Here is a 23,067-nt window from a genome sequence, read left to right as displayed (position 1 = left end):
CACACTACACCCTCTCTGCAGCTCTGGCTGAGATGCCAGACACGGTTAGAGTCCAAAAGCCACTTAGCACTAAGAAGCAGCAGCTGTTTGCTCTGGCCCGCTGTCCCACAGTGCCAACTGAGGGCCACGGTACAAAAAGACACACTGAGACACACTCCTCTGCCCGCTCACATTGTTCCATGGCAACTGCGGGTTTAGGATTGTGTGTGTGTGTGTGTGTGTGTGTGTGTGTGTGTCGAAAAGAGAGCTTCCCACACAGGATACAATTTTTATGGCAGCGTGCCTCTGGCGAAATCTTTAAAGCAGCTAGCTTTGTTTCTGGGAGGATATGTCAATAAAAGATCTTGAAAATTTTGTTGGTGCTGTAGTTATTTTAAGTTCTTGGTAGCGGCCGGTCTCGGGCCAGTTGCGCTCCGTTGCCGTGAAATGTTGTCTTTGGCCGGCGTTTAAGGTGGAACTGATCGCGGTTCAGAGACGAGCCGGTCAAGGGCAGCGGCAGGCCACACACACAACAAGCACATACCAGGCAGCTCTACATGCTATGCCAGCCAAGAAGCTTGCTTTACACAAGCCGTAGGGCTGTGTGGGAGGATGGGTCGAGTTTGTCTGCCTGTGTGTGTACAAAAACTAGGTTGTACCAAGATACCAACCCCAACCGCCCACTGGCCAAACCCAACCCAGTCACCTTCATCGTCTCCTTGAGAAGCCGGGCCGCTCCATCCCCTCCCCCAGCCCTCCCATCTTTCCCTAAAAATCCTCCACCCCTCCCTCTGTCCTCTAACCCCGATTCCTCCCTCAGTCCGCCCTCCCCTTCTCTCCTCTCCTCTTCCTCCCCTGCTTGCCCGGGTCGGGGGGCTGATGTCATGAGAGCCCAGAGTAGCACGGGCGGGATGAAAGGAGAAAAGCCGGCATGCCCGGGCCCCGTGTGGCCGTTGGACTGACACGGCGGCACTTGAAAAGAGAGATATCATGCTGGCACAGCGACAAAGACCCCGACCGGCCCGGGCCACCAAAGAAAGCCCGTGGCATGATTTCATGTTCCAGAGGAGCTGCCAAAAATCGCAGTGTATGTGTGTGAGAAGGAAAGAGTAGAGCGGAGGGGAGGGAGGCAAGTTCTGAGAAAGTCAGGCGGCGGGGGAAATGACAACCAAGAACATATTATTGACTGGAATAAATAGTCCAATAAACTTGAGAACGGAGACGTGTGTGTATACTAAGAGGTGTGAGCATGATTTACAACACCTGAATAGCAAATGCAATACAGAATAGAGACTTGACAAACTGTAGCTAGAACAAAGCAACTCTTTGCAAGTAGGTTCAGTTAGCATAATCAATGGTTAGCAAGGGCACAGTGCAGTGTCACTACTGAACAACATCATGACAATTCAACCCTGTTAACCAATCCCTGTGCAGCTTCAAAGAGCTTCTCAAACTCACAACAACATGGCAAACGTAATAGCTGAGCAAATTTTGGTGGCACTCAGTAAGCTGCTGCAGGAGCCAATTTGCTCTTGGTTTTCCTGCTCTTGGGGGAGGAGCTACCCATGTGGCACACAGGAGGCGGCGGTGGGGGTCAGGGGTCAACAGCCCTGCGGCTCTCACAGGAACCAGACAGGAAGTGCAGGAAAAAACTGTGTACATATATATGACACGCCAGCACTTTGGTGAGGTTTGCACGTGGACTTCAGAGGCCGGCATGACCCGCTCTTTCCTCCTCTTCCTATCCCTCCTCCGCCTGCAACACCTTCTGAACTCGGAATATCTTTCTGAGAGCAGTCTCAAATCCTTGAGCTGCTCATCTGAATAATTTAATAACACAAGCTAAAATTACATTTATATAATATTAACAACAATATGAATAATTTCCTGTTTAGGGTTTCTTAAAAACTCAAAGCGCAAAGCTCCATGTCAAATAAGGCTACATTTTAAAAAGGTAGAAACTATACAACATCGAACATTAAAAGCTTGTCTTTAGAGCTGCTTTCTCAGCAGAGTTTTAAAACAGTCAATGCGGTCAGCAGCTCTGAAATGATGGAGACAGTGGCAGGGAACTGAATAGGAGAATGTCTCCTGCTGTGGAGAGTCTAGTTATAGGGACAGCGACAGCTCATCACTTTGGTGTATTTTTTGCCAGAAATGGTTCCTCCGTCACATTTTAAAAGCAATCTGGAAGACCAAATGCATCAGCTAATTAGGGCTGGACACTTAGATCAAGGGGAGGCGCCTTCCTCGTATTCAGCCAACTGCAATTAGAGGAGGGAAAGCCCGTTGCTGCATGTTGACCAGCTCTTGAGCACAGCTGGGGGCCTTGCGTTCCCAGACACTTTATATTTAGACTTGGATTAGAGTAAACAGCATTTTTTTCTCTCTACGATTCAGTTTCGTGCATTCACTGGGATTCTGTAATTGAGTGGAATCTAAATTGACCAGCCAAGACCCCGACACTGTTGGTGGCAAAGTGGCAGCAAAGTGGAGTGGGCTCTCGGGTTCAGTCAGGGGCCAGTGTGGTAGGGTGGGTGGGGGACCGGGGGGTGGCAGAGCGCGAGGCCAGACCAGGCGGGATGCGTGTGTAAGAGTGGGCATCGTATCCGGACCGGGCTGGGCATGGCGGCCTGTCTGGCTGGGCAGAGCGGGCAGACTGGCAGGGGGTAAACACTGCACTGTCTGGCCTGGCAGAAGTGGTGGCTGCCAATGCAAAGCACCCAGCTGTGTTCAGGCCCCGGGCGAGGGTCTGTCAAGATGCAACAATGGGCTTTCCCTGCTCTAATTATAGTCCTGGCTGAATGAAGACAGGGGAAACAGAGTGGCCTGGAGGTTAGACAGGCTGGCTGGAGGCCAAAAGGTCAGCGGCTGAAGCTTCTGCCATCTTTGCCACTGTGTCCCTGAGCAAGGCACCAAACCCAGAACTTTCAAAAATGTCCAGCTCATTAGCCTCATGCTTTGACTGGTTTCACTGAGTGGAAGGCAGGGATTTCGTGAAAAACTGGTACTCGGTTGACTAAGGCGCATACCTTGTGCCCGCGGCATCCTGGGTTTGAATCCAGCCTAAGAATGTTGTTGCATGTCATCCCCCTCTCTCTCACCCATCCTTCCTGCCTATGTTCCCTGTGACTATCCAATAAAGCAGAAATGGCATATAGTCTTAAAAAATAAGAAAAACTGGTACTCAGTCTCTCCCTCTCTTTACGTGGATAAACCTCTGCGACAGACTGGCATCCAGTCCAAGGAGCGCACTGATGTCAAGTGGCCTCTAGCTAGACACAGGAGATAGGGTGTATGGGCCATACTGGAATGATTACTTACTTTCACATTCACTGTTTACATACTTCCCCTTGTTATTAGTCCTAAATCCTTAAAAGATGATCCATGCAGTAATTTAGAAAACTTACACAATGCGATCAAGGAGCAATCGCTGGTTAAATTCAGCTCCTGGATGCAAAAAAAACCCCTAAGGGAAAGACGAAACTAAAAAAAAAAAATCTTCTCTTACACACTACAAACAACGTCAGTCGTTTCCTGTCATAAACTACAGTCATACTGTTCCCATAACCACTATAGTATTGGTCTAGTAAACCAGTTATAGTTTCCTTGGGTTCCCTCTGGAAGAGTAAGTGCTCCTCAAACATGGACACATCATCTAAATGACACAAGAGCCATTTTCTAAAGTGACGCTGCTGAAGACAATGATCTATTCTTAGGTACAGTCAAAGAGGGGTTTGAGTGCTTTAGCTGAACATTAGGTCAGCTTTCAGGTCTCGGTGCAAGCGTCGGCCAGCTAGCAGCAACCACCACCAGAGAAAGTGCACCATTAGCATGTCTATACGGCACAAGGGCTCCTTAAATTATGAATGGCTGCTCTCTTTCTGTCACCGGGCATGCACACGATAAATGAGATGATAGCCGCCCCCCCCCCATCCTCCAGGGAATGTTGGTACATTCTATTAAGAGGAACACTTAATTAAAGCATGATAAAATACCACTCGGAGACTCCAGAGGGGTCTGCGTACTGGTTAGGGGTGGGGGGGGGGGGGGGGGGGGGGGGGGAGAGACAAGGGAGGGATTCAGTTCAAACTCATTCTCCCAGCTAGGAGAAGAGAAAAATAAAATAAGACAAAACCATCCTACCGTGAATTATCTCTGTGACAAGCAAAGATCACAGATAAATACTTAAAATGTTTTAATTAAGTAGAAGGGAAAGAATTCGCTTGACTTGCAAGGACCCTATCCTGTAGATTTACAGAAGGTGGACTGAGTTTTTTACAGCACCATGCAGTAGATGCAGCTCTGCTAGGAGCAAAACGTCTAATGCCCAAACATCCCTCTTTCCATACACACCAGGTAGCGTTGTCGTTAATTGTTAATCTAATCTGCATTCCTACAATTTTCCAACTGACCATTGACCAACTATGTTTTTCGAGCAAATAGTAATCCAATGATCATCCTTACTTTGATTATGAGAGTAACTCAATTAAGATGTTAACATGCACAACAGAAGGTTCCTTTTCCGTTTTCATGCCATCTTGCATACTGCAATATTTGAATGAACACACTACCCTGTGCCTACTCTGCTGCACACTACAACCGGTATCAATCATTTCCCTCTCGTCATAAACTCTAGTCATGTTGCTCCCTTCTATCTTTCCCACACTTTGGACAGTAAGACTCAAGCCATGAGGGCTGGATGTAAACAAAGATAGCAACTGTAAAAAACACTGGCTCTTGATAACTGATGGACACGCCAATTTTGTCAAAACAACCTACTAACTAACTAATACAGCAGAACTCCACATGTTAATCACAGTATAAATACCCCAAATAAGCCCTTAAGTGACATATAACAATTACATTATGGTGTTGAAATGACTCATCTTAATTGGAGTATTTTCATATCTCATGGTATGTTCTTTCATTGCACTGCTGGAGTCTCACCTACAGCTGCAACCTACTGCATGCCATGCTGCATGAGTGCACATAGTGGTAGATTGGTTTCTTATGTATATATGTGAAGTGTAGTCCACTGTGTATTGTATGTCCTTCACTGTCCTCTTGCACTGAATTTCAGGTCTTGTTGTCCCTGTCCCTGTTCTCTTCCCCATACATCACCAAGACAAATTCCTGTACATGTATTGGCAACACCACTCAACATCACTCAACACCCAGTTCTTTACCTTTCCCAGCACGGTGAGACAACTGGGGTCCAGTTCTGGCTGCTCCAGCTTCACCACTCCGACCCAGCCATACTCATATAGGTCCTCCTCATCATTATTGTTACATAGTCCCAAAGGATGCATCTGGAAAGAAGACAAGAAGAGACAGATCAGCGTTAACATCAAAGGTACAGAGTTACTGGAAAACTCAGCGGTGGCAGGGGGCGACCTTGTCATGCACCCTTAGGCGTAATAATAGGAATTTCAACTCCCAACATCACTTACACAACAAAAACAGGATCATAGCTTTGAAACAACATGTCACACAAGTCACATGCATACACGGCATTTTCGCCTCGAGTTCCTAAATCAGAGAAACACAAGCTTTGTCACGTACAGTGTGTCAAGACACTTTGATGTGACGCACAACATGAAAAGCTGCCCCACACGACGCATCGAGTTAGAGGGTCCCGGCCTGGCTGGCTTATAGATTTACTCCAGGCGTGGGGTAAAATACCAGCTCAGAATTGTACTAATCTCTCCTGGATGCCCCCCGTTTGAGGGAGCGCAACGATTTATAATCCACTTGTCACCTATTTTCCATAATGAAACATAAGAGCTTAAGAGCATTAGAGGTCCCTAAAGTACCCAACTGTGTGCAGCGAAATCACGTAGGATCTAAACATACAGCAGAGTATTCTACCCCTCCATTGCCATGCACTGCACTAACCTCTCAAAGAAAAGTAGCACATGGGCAAAGCTGTGATTTATGTGCTTTCATGGATCTGCTGATTAGGCATTGAATTCCCACTTAATAAGCCATACCTACTAAGTTCATTAAAGGAAAGCTGCAAAAAGTCTTACATTTTCACTCACATAGCTTTGTGTAATTAATGCTGCTGCCATTTTGGTGGCGTTTGCACAGACATGCACGATGACTGGAGGTGTCTTGTCTTCCCTCATTAAAAGAAGGGGTGGGGAAGTTTCACAGCACCGCACATGTGCCCACTGCCTATCAGAGTCTATCTTAAGTTGTCCTCCCATTACACTTAAGGCCGTTAAATTGGCCCAGTTCTCTGTGCCGCAAAGCTCTGCAGAGCCAGCACCTAGAGGATGTCTGCAGAGTAGATTAAAGCCAGAGGATGGCAGACACACGACAAACACTGACTCACTGCATAGGCCCAAGAAAGTAGGTGGCTGCCTCTATAATTGCAAAGTAACAAAAGCATTCATCTCAAAGCTTTTAAGGTACTTTACTTGAGTTTTCATGATTGTGCCGGATCTGGAGAGACACAGTGGGAAGATGGTGAGAGAGTGGCCAGGCCTAAGAGGAGCTGATGCAATGAATGTTTCATAGAAAATCTCCACTAGGTTATTGTCTCGTACTGGGAATAGAAAAAAACCGAGCAATCCACATTTATGACATCAAAAGACTGCTAGAGACTGCTGTAGATGTGCTAGCCTGCAGTTGCAAGGGAAGTCTGTATCATGAGGGACAGCTTGCTTCATAAACAAGTAAACAGATAAGCTAACAATCACAGCAGGTCACCTCTTTTTGAAAAGAACAATTCAAGCCAAAAATGCAACATCAAACACGCCGACATGCTACTCCAAAAACAGAATAAAAACAAAGGTTGGGCAAAGTCTACAGCTGTCAGCCATTCACTTGGGTAAAATAATGTACTTTTACCCTCCGATGAACCCAAGTTGGATTAAAACTGTAACCAAGTGGAGGCCCAAAGCTTTAGTGATCCCAAAACCCTGGATCCATTCCACACCCTGGCAACAGTGGAAAGACAAGCTCCTGTATTAGCATTAGAACTGGGCCAAACTGACCTGCAGGCCACTTATCCTATTAACCCAATGACCACAGCACCCCAATCAGCCAGTGCTGTGGCGCCGGGGCCTCGGCCACTCTGGCCCCCGGGCCACAGCTGATGACCCCAGATACCCTTCTCCCTCTGATGACCCCTGACCTTTGAACCCCACTTCATCACTTTGGGAGCAGGCTGGGCGTGCAGCAGGCCAATTGAAGAGTTATTCAGAAGGTGCCTAGTCACTCCAGTGCCACAAGGCCCAGGGGTCAAGCCACTGACCTGAGGGGTTTTTGGGGAGGGCTTAGCTAAGAGTATGGGGGTCAAATGCAAATCAGTAAGAGGATGGACATGTCATAGGGAAGGAATGTGGACAGCGTGTGCCATTCTGGTGCTCCACAGTATGGCATCTTTTCTTTCTGCCTTGGGGATGAAGTCTGACGAAGACGTTGGATTCCTCACACCATCAGCTTTGTACATTAATAGTTGAGAGACGGGGAGGAACAGCAGATGCTGAATTCGAGAAATCACAAGCCTTCAGGGTATTGAAGTTGGAGGAACGTTCTAGATGGCAGACACAAACACACACACATGCAGACGTCCCTGCACACACACACACACATTTTCTCTCTCTCCAAAAACATAAATTCTGAAATATACCTTTAGAGAAAGACAGCTCATCCTTGAATCCTCCTCCACAGGCCTCCCACACACAAACAATATGACCAAAGAAGAAAGATAAACTCAAAACACAATGGCTCATTCTTGCAATAATGTTGGGAAACACAAAAAGGAGGTCATTACGAGGCAAGACTACTCCAGCTCAAAACACCTTTTCACAAATCCCAAGGGTGCAGTCACCTTGTCCGCCTCCATTTTACACATTCAGCATGCATTTTCTCTGAGCTTTTTCTCTGGTAAACATAGGTGAGCAGAGAGCCGCTGCACTCAGGATGATTGTTTGGAAGGTAGATATTAGCCTAGGGCTGGCAGGAGCAGGGAGGGAGCACAGGTACACATTACATACACATTTGGTATGATAATTTCAGAGCGCTCTCTCCCTCTCTGTCTTTGGAGGACACTAAAATGGAAGAGAAAGAGAGATAAAACAGCATAACCAAGTCAGGCTTCCATCCTACCTGCATAACCCAACCTGCCCCTCGCACATACCACCATTCTACAAACCGAAACAACTCCGCGCTGCACACCACACATCCTAGTGAACTAAGGTAACATTTTGAATCTGATCTGAGATGCCCTTTCACCATGCTATTGGGGAGGAAAGGGAGTTTGTGTAGGAGGCGATCTAGCGAGAGGCCCTCTCCCTCTCCCTCTCTCAGCCAACGTAAGGGCGACCAGGAAGTGGAGCGCTGCTTGCTGTGTGATTGTGACCTCTCTCTCTTGCTTGTCTAACAGCTTGGATGGCAGCGGGGAGCCCCGCCTGCGCCCCTGGGTCCTGAACACTGGGCCATTGTGCGGGGGCTCTCGCACTCCAAAGGGGGCTGTGTTGTTGTTGTGGACCATGTTGTTATTTTAGAGGCTGGGCCATTGCGCCATTATCTCCACCGCAGGGATATTTCTTTTTTCTTAGACGTTGACGAAGGCGTCAGCGGATGTGGGGATGGGGAACTTAGGCAAGGGACCGAGGAAGGAGCCGAGTTTAGAAGAGAGATGGTGATCTAGTGAAGTGGGTCACAGCTACTGCAGCCGTGCACACAAATGGGAGTACAGGCACATACACAAACGTGCCTACACACACACACACACACACACACACAAAATGACAGAGCCTGTCCCCTCTTGTGTTCCAACAGCTAGTTTTCCCCACTAGGCCCCACAACACACAGGCTCAGCCCACTGAAAGCCCCCGGTGCTCCACTTTGCTCCACTTAGCTCCGCTCCTCCATACCCAGGACTCTGGGTGAAGGGCATCCAGCGCCCCCCGAGTGCCACAAGGGGGCGGCTCTTGTTCTGCCCTGCCTGTCCTGCCCCGGGGGGAGGCAGCCTTTCACATGAGTATCCCCTTACACAGGCGACACTCTCAATGAAATCCTGGCAGGGATTTGAACTCCACCTGTCACTCAAGCTGACCACGCCCCTGCACACCCCCCACCCACCAACACCACCTGTAGAGAAAATAAACGTTGAAAAGCTACATAGGAATCAAGTTCTTGCTCTCATGCGATATGATTTCGCCAAATATAGCTTTGATACTTTCTTAGTTATAACACCATGATATTTGTTACAACATAACCATCGATCCATACTATGGCTTTGTGTTATTAACTGTGAAGTAGACACAGACATTTCTTGCTATGTCTCACTGTAATTTAAAGAGTGAAATGTAGCAGGAACTTTAAGAAGGTTGACAAACTGCTGAAAGGCAGTTTTGGAAAAAATATAAAACACTTCACATGAGCAGTAATGTCAGATGTGGTTTAAATGTGACAACAGCATGAATTGCAAAACCTCCCTCCAACTCCCATCACCCCCCCATCACCCCCCCAGCCCTCTGCGGTCCACCCCTCCCAGAAGGAGTGACCTGATAGAGTTTGTAATGGGATCAAAACAGGGCCCTACTTCTGGAAACTCCTTCTCATCCAGATCCCCCCCCCCCCCCCCCCCCCCCCCCCCTCCACCCTCCACCCTCCACCCAGCTCTCAAAGGAAATCAAAATGCAAGTCACACCATCCACGCCATTCTTCTTCGTCTATGTCTGTGACACAATTCACTGAGCCTTTGATCATCCAACAACCACTTCTTCTGGAACCCCCCACCCCCCCCCCCTTCCCCTGCACCTCCCTTCCTCTCTCCCTCTAAATCATTGGTGCCCCTAGTTACACACCCCCACCCTCCCCCGACCTCCCCTCCATCCCTCCCAAAACGTTCAGTCACCAGCCCCCCACCCCCCACCATGCTATATCACCCTTGCATGAAAGAGCTTGTCCTTATTTCTGCACAGCTGTGTGCATGTGTGTGTGTGTGTGTGTGTGTGTACATGTGCATATGTGCGTTTTACAAACTGCTTCACTGCCAGTTAATCTCAACCACCATCTCCGCCTCCAATGGTCAACATAAAAAGTGACGAGTGAATTTGTTTTCCTGCTTTGCTGAACTTTACGAAATCTCCACCGAGGTTTTGAAATCTTTATAACCACTCCAAACATCTATATTTGCACAAGAAACATCACCAGGGTTAAATAAATAAATAAATAAATAAATAAAAAAAGCTGCCTTTCTTTGTGATGAAGTAGAATTTCAGAAAAGGTTTCTCTCCTCTTCCTTCCTCGTCAGTGGAGTGGAAAGCTTTGTGAACTTGAGAAAAAAAAGAGGTACTTGTGTGGTAGAAAATCTAAAATTCTGAAAGGACTTGCTGAATTGCATGTATATTTCAAGTTGTTCAGTCGCTGGAACACGGCGCCTCATGCGCTGTGCATTACAACAAGGCATCGCTGCTACAACACACCAGGAGCTCACAACATCAAAGGCAACAGTAGGCGGATTGGAGAGGAGAATGATCCCTGAGCTAAACTGACCTATATGGGATGCAGATACAGACACTTTGGATGTGTGTGAACACCAACACACTGCACCAAATTGAGCACAGGATTTATGAACATCTAAATCCTCGAACCTTGATTCTCAAAAACCTTCCTCTTCCTCCACTTTTAGATGTCTCAAGTGCCACCGATATTTTACTCGGAATGAGCTGTGCCTTCACTAGCAGTGGCATGTAGGTCGTGCTGCGGATGAGTTTCTGTCATAACAACCAAGCTGCCTTGTTGTCTGGAGCGTGTGCCATCCAAAATCGTGCTATCAAAAGGCTGGAACAAAGACAATTTTTACAAGATGTTCTTAGTTAGGCTGGCTAAATGATTAACCAGAGAGATCTGTTGGTCTTGCGTTTCTTTTATGGGTTTTGGAAGAAGAGCTGGCACCTATTTCACGTGTACACAAAACCTAGACGGGGGGAAGAAGAAAAACCCCGGGCACCGCGCCAGTCCTCACACCCACCTGCGTTCCCGAACGCCGCGCATGTGTTTACGTACCTCGCCGTTTGAGCCCAAGCATGTGCAGTAGGCGAGCGTACGTGTGTGCGCCTGCAGTCTGAAAGACATCATGGGTGATCAAGGCGTAACGGTGGCATCTCTCACTGACCGTCCGCTCACCGTGAACTCATTCACCCCAGCTAACAAGCATCCCTCCCCCCGTCCCCCCGGCCCCCGGCCCTAAACTCAGCCAACAACCCCCCCCCCCCCCCTTCCCTCCCCCGCTGACCCCGACCCCCACTCTCCCCTCCCCAACACTGCGCTTCCACCTCCTTCCCTATGGGGGGAGCATTGTCAATTTCCTGGAATGACACACCAGTTTTGCCATCAGCGGTGGTGGCTGTGCTGGGGGCGGTGGGGTGAGGGGGGGGTGGGGGATGAGTAGTGGTGGTGGTGGTGGTGGTGGCGGGGGGGGGGGGGGGGGGGTATGTCTGATCGCAGCCCACAGACCAAGGCTCCCCCAGGGCCGGTGGTCCGCATGACCCAGTCACAACTCCGAGCTGTTTTTGAAAAAAAAGAGCCAGGGCGCGTTTTTTCAGACAAGGACAGAGAGCAACAGTATGTCCAGGACATAGGACACTGATTACTAGACACACTCATAACACACACACACACACACACACATAAAACACCCGAGACTTTGATAAGCTTCAGCCTCACAGTGAACTACCACACACATTCACACTATCTGGGAGTACTGAAGGAACAATTCAACTTTAAAAATATCCCACTAAGAACGTCAAAAGTCTTTCTCAGTGTGTGTGTGTGTGTGTGTGTGTGTGCGTGTGTGTGTGGGGGGGTGGTGTAGTGGGTGATGGTGAAACTTAAACTCAATGGCTAATTGTGAATGTTTGCCTCATAACCTGTGAGCTTCCAAACAACACTAGTTAACTATTGGAGAGAATCTGGCAATACATCTGAAAAGCAGAGAACAAAATAGGCAGCTAGTTACAAGGACAAGATACTCGACTGTCCGACACTGCATGACCCCACTATCACTGAGTCACTGAGTACAGTCTGAAAGTAATAATCCAACATTTTCATATAAATAAATGTCTGGTTTGAGACTCTGTCGCCAACAGATATGAGACAACAACAACACAGTTCATGAAAACCTTTGCATCGAATCCCATGCATTACCACTAATGAATAAACATACATAAAAGGATATTACTCCTGTGCAGCAAAATGCATTTGCATGCTAATTAATAACACAAGTTAGCAAAATGTCAGTGCCATGTTAGCGCCAATTCCTCCACCCCCCCCCCCTCCCCTCCCTACCAGCACACTGTAGGGCGGCCAGGACGCAGTCAACTTCACCGCCAGCGACCCGCGGGGTAGACATGGGCACATGCTTTAACCAATTAAGATCCCGCCGGTGCTTAACCCCCACCTTGCTCTGCACGTGCACACACGCGCGCACACACACACACACACACATATATATATACAAATCTCTTGGCAATAAGCGCACAAATGACCTCTCTCGACCAGCACACACTCTTCCTGAGCTCTCGAAAGCCCAATGGAGGGTGAAAGAGATGAGGTGTGTGTTTGTGGGTATAGGGGGGGTTAGATGTGGGCCATGGAGCTTAAATGAGCTGCATTTACTATGGTCTAAAAGTGGTATCCTAATTTAAAGTGTGTGAGAATAGTACTGTCACACTGACACACACACACACACACACACGGACGCTCTGTTCCCCCATCACCTCTACAAATTGCCCCCCCCCCAGCTGCCACATACTTGCAGCAATCTCTCATCTACAGATCTGGAAACTGGCTCCCAATAACATGCATACACAAAGAAATGGATAAAAAGCACAATTACACACATACACAAGTGCACACACGTAAACAAACTCCTTGAGGTGTGTGTAAATTTGCAAAGTAGGGATTTTGCACAAAACTAAACACTCCCATCAATTTTTGACTGAAAATGGTCCCACTGACCTTTACTCATACAGATGAATCATCATTTCATACCGTTTAACACTGTAATTACACTGTATGTATATATATATCTTGCAAGATGTGACAAGATATGCTTGATTGACAGCCACAAGCCAAAGTTCACATAACATAAGTGTGACTCTTTATTTGCACAAAGTCCCGTCGCCATCTGTTCATGAGGCAACGCTTCTTCATCTTGCCCACATCCCTCCTCATCGCCTCCGTATCATTATCACACCTTCCCAATTAGCCCACGGAGGAACTGCCTGAGCCCTGGAGGAGTGAGAGACGTCACGGTAGAAGGACGGAGCAAGAAAATCAAAGTCTGACACTGAGCCATAATCCAAAAGATGACAAAAAAAAAAAAAACTCTGAATGAAGCAGTGGAGGATGGGGAGTCTCTCTCTCTCTCTCTCTTGCAAGTCGTACTGTAGTTCAGACTTGGTGAGGTTAAGCCTGCAGTGCGGATTGGGATGTGTGCGTGTTTGAAATGTTCCTATTCTTAACAGACACTCGGAGCTTGCCAGAAGGATTTAGAGTGTCCTTGGTTGTAGACGGGTCGGGGTCACCACCCCGTCTTAAGACATGGCCCGTCTGCTCAGGTTTTGTTTGGATTTTCTGTTGCTTGTTTTCTTGGAGTCTTGAAGTTTTATAACTTTAACTTAAGGCAAAACTATTGTATACAGAGTAAGGGGGAAGATGCCAATGAATATGAATATTTCCATTTGTTAAATTGTGTCTTCGAGACCCGAAATTACACTCACATAAAATTCTGCATACCAATAACGCAGATAAGCTACTCGTTATTACCTCCGTCAAAGAGGTTATGTTTTCGGTGCCGTTTGTTTGTTTGTCTGTCAGCAGGATTACGGAAAAACTACTGGCCCGATTTTCATGAAACTTCGTGGAAGGGTGTAGCATGGGCCAAGGAAGAACCCATTAAATTTTGGAGCGGATCCGGATCCGACTCACGAACAAGCAATAATAGCACGAACCTTGGCGGAGGTCTGCGCTCTCCGAGTGCCCTTCTAGTTACTCATGTATTCACAATATCTTGGTTATTTGTAATCGATATCGAGATACATAACCAAAGAAATGCTTGGAGACAGTTTTTAAAAAGATTTGTGCTTTCGTCATTAATTAATCATACTTTTATTGTACTTATGTCAAAATAAGCTGCTATATATAATCCATGTAGGTTATAGAATGAAGCTTCCCTAAGTAGCATGCAGTGGGAACGCTTGCAAACCAAAGCAAATCCAATTGTAAGATGCAGATTTTCTAATGACGTGTGAGGGAGGTGGAGAGAATTTGCAGATGCAATGCTCTTCAAATGATTCATCAATTTTCTGAAGTTGAAAAACTGATAGGACAAGATACTGGACAAAAACCAATGGATCTGCTGGGCTTATTGTCGGGTTTTAAACATGTGACTGGGTTGACTTGACTCTCCGGTGACTTCAATCATGGTTGGGATTGACTTAATTTCACATTTTGCCAGACCATTTACATTCTGTGGGAGACTGCTTATCCCCCGTACTCAGGTTTAATGTCCGAGTGCATAGAGACAAAAATGTGCACAAGAAAGGAGCAACAGTTTTGAATTGCACCCCTCTCTTACCTAAAAAAACACTTGAGTGTGTATATCATGCACAAATAGACTCACAAACACGCATGCATGCAATCTCTCTCTCTCTCTCTCTCACACACTCACACACACACACACACACACACACACGACCCCCTCTCTCACCCTCTCGGTCGCTCTCTGCCCCTCTTTCCCAGCACTAGAAATAACTTCAAAGGGGGCTGGTAGCCTTGAGGAGAGAGAGAGCAGGATCCAGTTACAGCGGAGCAGCTGGGAGGGCCCTACAGGTGGGGCCGACACTCCTCCTCCTGTAACACTATCGCCGTAAAGGGATCCCTCCGCTTCTCCTCTCAAATAATGAAGACTTCCTCCCTTTTGTCTCCTCCGCTGGGACTAAAGGGAACAATTAGCCGAGCGAGCCCGGCGTCCATCTTTTATTTTGGCGGTCTAAACCGGTGCGAAGGAGGAGCGCAACGAACGGACGACGTCGGGGAGCGACCGCTTCGGGTTCCGAGAGAGATTTGTCGGTGCGTGTCAAAGGGATCAACGGTGTTTTTGTGATGTGGGAACACCTAACTCGCTTCATTCTCCACACTTCTGGAAAAGTGAAGCGACCATGTGGCTGACGTGACCGGAGACAAAGACCGAGGAGTCGGGCCTTGAGAAGTCGTTGAGACCGTAAAGAAAATATGTTTTTTCCAGTGCTCAAAACAAGCCGGCCTGGTGGTGGTGATGCGAGCTACAGTGCAGTCATCCTCTGTCCTCATGCCCCCCCTCCCCTCCCCCCTAGTCCCTGTCCCCTCCTTAACCTCCCCCGAAAATCACCTCCACGCCACCTTCGTAGCAACGGGCAAAGCAAACAAGTGTCATGGTTTCAGCGTGAGCAGGGGACGCTGGCAGAGGACACCTAATATCATGTAAATGTCCTGATATGTAGCACAAGGCTCCGGAGTTGACAGCTTTAACACTGAGCAGGACGCCGAGCTTGTGACTCTATTAGCTCTCTGTGAGTGGAGCCCGAAACCGTCAATGGCGTGTGTGTGTGTGTGTGTGTGTGCGCGTGTAAGTGTGTACGCACACTCAAAAGTCTCCCCGGTGTCACTTTCAGCTCTTCAGTCTCCAAACCCAAAGTGACACGAACAAAGGACAGGCCGACAAAGTTCAAGGGTCAACATTGGGCTGGATGCCACCATTTTGGAAAGGGGCGGGGGAGTGGAAACAACTGCCCCCCCCCCCCCCCCCGTCCCCGAACAGATCACGCCATCTATGCGCAAAAGATAAAAGTAACAACAACAACAAGCAAAACATATTGTCTCCGTGTGCCGGAGCCTGCTGTCCTTATGAGGACAATTACTAAAGTGGGTGAACGTACGCATAAATTATTTGCCAGCTTCAAGGTGTCACAGTGAATTAATTAGCATGACTAACAATGTGACGAGCAGAGGAAAATGGGACTCATTAATAAACAATTCCACGCAACACACATTATTCACACACATTTCTCACAAGATTTCAACTTAAAAAAAAAAAAAAAAAAAAGACGACGACATTCAAAAGGTGTGTTTTGTAACACAATTTATCAAACGGCCGCTAATTCCCTAACAGAGGCCGACACTGCGGTTCAGGTTCCCTGTGCTGGGAATAGCTTCATTCCACATCACTTACAATGCTACCGCAGCTAGCTTTCAGCCACTGCAGTATTTGAGCGCTCCCCAAATATCAAAGCACCCACCCACCCCCACCCCACCTCCAACCCTCCCTGCTCCTCCTCAACCCTCACCATAAAAACAAAAGTTAATGTCACTACTTAATGAGCTATGATTAATGCTGCCGCAGGAAGGCCACAGAGCCTGGGGAGCGGGGGGGGGGGGGGGGGGTGGAGGGGGTGGAGGGTGTACATACCTGGAGCAGTCAGTCCTGTGTGTATGGTGTGTGTGTGTGTGTGTGTGTGTGTGTGTGTTGGAGGGTTGGGGGGTTGGGGTTGCTAAAAGTGGACCAAGGGGAGGATTGCAGTCATCAACACCTAGGCTCTGAGTGGCCTTTGATGTTGCGCGGCGTCTTTGAAGGCCCCGGCCGTGGAGGAATGCTGCTCGCCCTCCCCGCCCAGAAAGCCCCCGCAGTTGTGGAATGCGGCGCAAGCTGCTGCTCGGCCCGCTGGAATGGGATTAGAGCACAGGCCCATATTACCCTCCCTCCCTCCCTCCCTCCCTCCCTCGACCCCGCACCCCCTCCCTCGCTCCTCTCCCCAGCCCTCTGGAGTGGACAACATGGCGGCCCCTTGCCCCGAACGCTGGTGAGGAAGAAGAGGGGAAAGCGAGGATGGACTAGGAGGAAATGTTCTCGACTTGGGGGTTTTCCTCTCTCCTTCCCCTTCTGTCCCCCCCCCCCCCCCCCTCCCCCGCTCATCATCTTGGAGCAGTGGTTCTCAGTGTGGGGTCCGGGGACCACCAGGAGTCCTCGAGGGGGTTCCAGGGGGTCCCCAGCAAACTAATAAATTGTTAAACTTCAGCATTATCTAATTTACAAGAAGTTAACATAATTAGAGAATGTAGAAGAATGACTGTTTTGGTCATAGTTTCACTGTTATCTCTCCACCTACAGTACAGTCTTGGAATTATCTAACAATAAAAAATATCCTCAGGTCAGAGAGATAAAATCTCATCAAATGGGGGTCCGTGGCCCTAATGTGGATTAATTTAGTCTGCAGGTTTTCAATCAAACCAAACACTACAGCAGCTGATGTCACCGATTGGTTCCTCCATCTCCGGTTGCAGGTGTGCAAATCAGTGAAATCAGCTGCTGTAGTGTTGGAATGAAAACCTGCAGACTCTCGGGCCCCCGTGGCACATGGTTGATAACCGCTGCCTCAGGAGCAACGTGATGGGGAGAAGTCGAACACAAGAGAACTGAATACAAGACTAACTTTTAACATAATAAAAACAGGTCTTCAAGCACAATGACTTCTCACTTGGAGCGAAAGCCAATTTCAGCGTGGCCAGAGTCTTCATTTGAAATTCCAATATTTGGATTGCGATACGCGGGAGCGGCGGCAGCGGTGCCGTGTGGAGATCAAACGTGCGCGCGGCGAGCAACTGGCGCGTAATCAAAAAAGCCGCACAACCTAAAACCCTGGAGCTCTGAGATAATAGATTAGGGGCACGGCAAACACCTCAGATGACCACAGCCACTTGCCAAATATTCACAGTAGCCCTGGCATATCAAAGTGGAGCGCCGCAATATGAAATCAATCACGGGGTGACCATGGACTCATCCTTTGCCATGCCCACCCTGTGTATGTGTGTGTGTGTGTGTGTGTGTGTGTGTGTGTGTGTGTGTGTGTGTGTGTGACAGCCGGCAGTTACAGCAGGAGATGAGTGTTCTAATCCAGCCGCTCCTCAGAGGGGAGACAGACACGGCTTTCTGTAAAGGTCAGGTTCATTCTGTCCACACACACACACACACACACACACACACTAAGCACAGTGAGTGACCTTCCGCACAACAACTGCACAAACAGAGCCATTGCAGCCATGTATGCCGTTGTCTGTCAGGAGCTTGGCTACGCTATGCTAGGCTAACCTGTGCACCGGCCTCCACAGAGTGTTTACTGAGGGTTGCAGCCCCCTTACAGTATATGCATCTGTACACACACACACATACACTTGAATGAACGTGTGCACATACGCTGCGTTTCAGACAGTGAGGCTTTCCCCCTCTACCTCTGCTTCCCCCTCAGCCCCCGGGCAGAGGGAGGGAAGGAGGGAGGGAGGGAGGGAGGCAAGGTGGAGCGGCAGCCAGCATTAGCGCTGGTTTCAGGTTTCGCCCGCCTCGGCCTTGTTTTCTTTAGGAAACACTTACTGGGGCTCGTACTACACCAGAGGAAGCGCTCGCCTACATCACTTCCGGGTTGGATGTCTAAGGTCACGCTGCACTTGGGGGGTGGGGGGGGGGGGAGCGGAGCCGCGATTAAACCACATGTGGAATGCGTTTAATGTCGCCAGCAATTAACCTCAGGAGTTACTTTCAAATGTACCGACCTTAAAAGAAAACACAGTGCGAAGAAGGGCAAGGGGGGATTTGAGAGATTGATTTTCCTTGTGAAAACCGGTGCGGGTAGCATCAGCGTCTGACACTTTCCCAAGTCTTTTCTTGGCTGGCTTTTGCCTGCTTCCCCATACACCCCCCCCCCCCCGCCACCCACCCCCCTCTCTTTCTTTTGCTTGCTCTCTTGTTTCTGTGAATGGCGGCACGATCACCTTTCATGACGACCTGGAGGGGGGAAGCGGGAGGAAAGCTCGATCCAGGAGCTCAGGCCTCTCTGAGGAGCTAATGATATTCCAGAGGAAATGAGAATGTGAATAAACAAAGCCAGGGCCATTTCCTGGAATAATGCGAGGGAGAAACGTAGGTTGGAGGGGTGGGGGGTGGGGGGCGAAGGGGGGGGGGCGGGGGGGGGGGGTGGCGATGGAGTGAGGGGAGCCATCGCACGGCTTCCAACTTATATTCCTTGAGGGAAGACCTTGGACGGCCGGCACAGGAGAACCGGAAGCTATTTGGAAGCACTTCAAACCGCCAATTGCTTTCTCTCTGGGATAAGAAGGAGCGGGCGGGCGAGGGACCACCGCAACATCAACTCAACCTTCAACTGTTCCAAACAAAGCCTTCCAATGAGACCTTCATTTCCCGTCATTTCCGGCAAAACACGAGAGATTTAATTGATGTTAACAACTATTTAAACAAGTATTTCCGGGAGGTCTGTGACAGGAGTTAATGCTGAACGCATCAGGAGGGGCCGGTGGGCAGGTTTCTGAGGTTTTAAAGCAGGAGCCATCTTTCTGTTTTCAGAGCCTCTCCCTTCGCTTATTCTGCCCAATGATCAGGTTAGACAAGTCCCTCTATTCAGAGCTACACAGTAATACCGATATCCCCAAAGAGGGAAAAAAAAAAAAAAAAAGAGAGAGACAGAGAGAGAGAGAGAGAGAGGGAGGAGGTGGAGAGGAAGAAAAAAAAAATCCTATCTGAGAGATTAACTCGCAGCACCCAACCGAGCCAGTGCCGGGTTCACTGGCTCACCCAGTCCTATCTTACCCACTAGTCTCTTGTTCTAAAGCAAAGCATGTCTTTGATACTCGACTAGAAGGAATCTGGAGGCGTTACAGGTTTCTTTTGTGCTTAGTGCTGCACAGAGAGTCTGTGTGTGTGTGTGCCAAGGCTGGGATTTCTTTTCTTCAAACCCCCCCTCCCCTCCCCTCCCTCTCTCTTTCTCCCTCCCTCCTCCCTTTGCCTTCATCTCCTTCTCCCCTTCCCCCACCCCAAACACTAATCAGTGAATCATAAAACTTTTCGGGTTACAATCTCAAACTTTTTTTTATCATCCAAAAAAAAAAAAAAGGTCGGACTCTTCTTGCGAAAGTTTACATTAAATGTGATCTCGTTGTATTTGGGGATCAAAGTGGCCATATTTGGGTGGTGACCAAAGCGGAACTTCAGAGGGGTTTTGGAGGGTGGATAAGGGGTGGGATTTTGGACAGAGGGAGGGGAGGGGAGGGGAGGGGGGGGCGGTTGGGGGGTGTGGGTGAGGTTTGACTCCCCTTGGAGATTTTCTTAAACCCATTACATCAGCTTTTTTCTGCTTCATGGACTCCAAGCCCGGGGCTTTTGTGAGGGTAGAAAATGACCTAAATTGACATTCAGAGTGGTTGTGGTTGGTTGATTGTGGCCAGGCATTTTTTGGCATAAATAAAACAAGATTCCTGAGGCCTTCTTAAAGCCCTTTGCGAATTCTGCCTTTTTGTAAGCACAGCTTCCTATGAATGCAAAGCAGTCATATCCAAGCCCACGTGAGCGTTCTCAAAATATGCTAAAACTGCAGCTTAAGAAGAGGCAAAACACCATCAGTAGGATTCTGAGTAGCGGTAAGAAAGTACAACATCATGAAAGTGAGCGATGGCTCGGAGCAAACACCTACACTCTGATTCAGTGTTCGGAGAGACAAAATATCCGGTGAAGAGGACAATTTGGCAACGGTGCACTGCGTGTATCTCTGCCGTTCGAGTGGCCAAAATGTCAGACTGCCTCGGCTATGATCACTACAGAGAGGCTTGTCCAAGTGGCACATGCACACGCTGTGGTCTCTCTCACTCAGTAGCGCTTGTTTTTCCACAGATATGATCGCAGAAGTTGACATTTAGAAAAAGCGGTCAACACAAGCTCTTTTCAGATAGGAGCGAAGAATCAAGAGAAAGTGTGAAATAAGAAATGATGCAGCCGTCCTGCTAAGCTCTACCCACACATGCTAATCAAAAGGCTTCACAAAGGCTGGACCAGAAAAAAAAAAAAGAGAAGAAACTCTAAAAGGGCACTGCTGGTGCCGGGCAAACTGATCAGCACCGAACAGACTATCAAAAGCTCCTGGGAATGTCAAAAGCGCCACAGATCTCTCTCTCTCCCCTAATGTGATCAAACAGGGATACGTTCCCCGGAGGAGGTCGAAGAAAGAGAGGGAGAGAAAGTGAATGGGAGCTTTTGCGCACCGTAGGAAGCCAGCCACCAGCAGCACAACCACGCAGCGAGCACAAAAAACACGCTGTCCCTCAAGCTTTCTTCCAGTCCCACGGCGAGGGGTAGAGAAGAGAGGGCCGAGGAGGAAAAGAGTGGCTGGGCAAACAGCGAGGGGTAAGGCCACAAAAGGGGCCTGGTTGCCCGGGTGAGGGGGACCCGCCGCTCCAACAATGTCCACATCAAGCGTCCGGCTGCGGGCCAGGCCCTGCGGAGGTGCGCTCCCAGTGCGCTCGGAGGTCAGTGGGATGGACAAAAGGGAATGGAGCAGCCCTGCCCTGGCAAAGCAGCTGGGCTCAGGGTATAGAAGCTTAGGACTTGAGAGGTGTGTGTGTGTGTGTGTGTGTGTGTGTGTGTGTGTGTGTGTGTGTGTGTGTGTGTCTGAAGGGGGGGAGGTGGGAGAGGAGAGGCACAGGATGGAGAGTGCTTTCAAATCGCTCACCCCATCCACCCCCCCCCATTCCCTGAATCATCTATAAAAGCAGACATCCAAGCTCGGGAACTTTTTCGCATTTTAAGTTACCATAACGATCCAGCCACACCCCCTCCCCGCTGCTTGAAAAACAGTGCATACACACACACACACACACACACACACACACAAACCCACACACTCACTCTCTCCCTCCACACACACACACACACACACACCAATAAAAGGGGGGCTGGACTGGGGCGGTGATCGGACAAACACTGTTCTTGGAACTCTGCCGAGGGAGGCTATTGTGCAGCCGCGCGGTAAAGAGACAGAGAGAAAGGTGGGGGGGGGGGGGGGGGGGTGTGTGGAGGGGGAGGTGGAGGTTGCTTCAATGGCTGGCTCCATCAGTGGGTGGAGATAAAAGGCAGCAAGGTGCCGGGCCAAGTTGGGGCCTGGCCGAGGCGGCGGAGAAGGGCTTGCAGGGAGCTTGGATATGAGACTTGCGGCGGCAGGTGCCACTGAGCAGGTGAGGGGGTCAGAGAGAGGGCTTCTGTATATTTATACACCATGGAGGGGAGAAATATAGCTTCACCACGAACTCCTTTTCTTTTCCTATACAAGAGCGTAATGCCCCGAGTTATTTTGTATGTGTGTGTATCCTTTTACTAGTCACCTCAGGGGCCACACGGGCCGCAGGTCTGGGTGTGGATCCGTGTCACCCAGCCATTCAATCCCCCTCATCTTCACCCCCGTCAACCCCATACCACCGCCCGAGGACAGGGGCTGTGGATTTCATGCATTCCACTGTGGGATGGGATATGCTTTAGATTCTCCACTTAAGTGGTTTTGATTTTCAGGGTTTCATGAGATTTCGCAAAGCTGCCCCTGAGAAGACTGAATTAAAAACATGTAAAATAAAATACTCCCAACCCCCATGAAAACATTTCATTCAGGCCAGGGGGCGTAAAACCACACAGCGGGGGTTTTTGCAAGCAAACACATCCTTCCCTGTAAATATCACCGCAACATCAGTGGCAATTACAGGCAGGGAAAGTGGCATAAACTAGACTGTCGTGCACTGCACCACTCCGCCCCCTCCGAGGCCCGAACCTCCCCGGTCCTCATGGCCCAGAAAAAAAAACGTATGTTTGTGCCCTGGGCAACCGAACGTTTCCCTCGCTGCCGTAGGAGGAAAATAAATAGTCTACATGAGGGCAAGGGGAGAGAAAAGTAAACTTTAATTGGTGTGGAAATAATTCCATTACCATATAGTTCCCTATAAAGGCTGATTTGTTCTTTTGATCGCCCCAGTGAGTGTTTATGAAGTTGCTGTGGGATCAGCCCGGGCCCAGGGGCAAGGCCAGTCACCAGAATTCCTCCGAACATTTGTTTAGCAGCAGGCCGAGTGCAGAGCGGTGCACAAACGCAGTATTGTTCCTCCCCTTCTCGCTGGTCGCACTGCCAGAGGTAGGAACTGACGGGCCAGAGAGAGCAGGGGAAGGCGAGTCACAGGGGGAGGCGGGGGGGGGGAGTAAGCAGG

At 49.0% G+C, this 23,067-nt stretch overlaps 1 protein-coding gene across 2 annotated transcripts in view; it reads right to left on the bottom strand.

Moving 5' to 3' along the window:
* Nucleotides 1-23,067, bottom strand: part of znrf3 (zinc and ring finger 3) — a 70,115-nt gene that overhangs the window by 28,036 nt on the left and 19,012 nt on the right. For both annotated transcript variants that reach the window (XM_071897700.2, XM_071897699.2), the window contains exon 2: nucleotides 5,169-5,291. In XM_071897700.2, coding sequence (XP_071753801.1) covers nucleotides 5,169-5,291 — 123 coding nt within the window. The remainder of the gene's footprint in view (nucleotides 1-5,168; nucleotides 5,292-23,067) is intronic.

This window comes from Centroberyx gerrardi, chromosome 8, assembly GCF_048128805.1.
Source record: "Centroberyx gerrardi isolate f3 chromosome 8, fCenGer3.hap1.cur.20231027, whole genome shotgun sequence".
Taxonomy (NCBI): Eukaryota; Metazoa; Chordata; class Actinopteri; order Beryciformes; family Berycidae; genus Centroberyx; species Centroberyx gerrardi.
The sequence above is the reverse complement of the archived record's forward strand: the minus strand, read 5'-3'. Positions and strand labels throughout refer to the sequence as shown.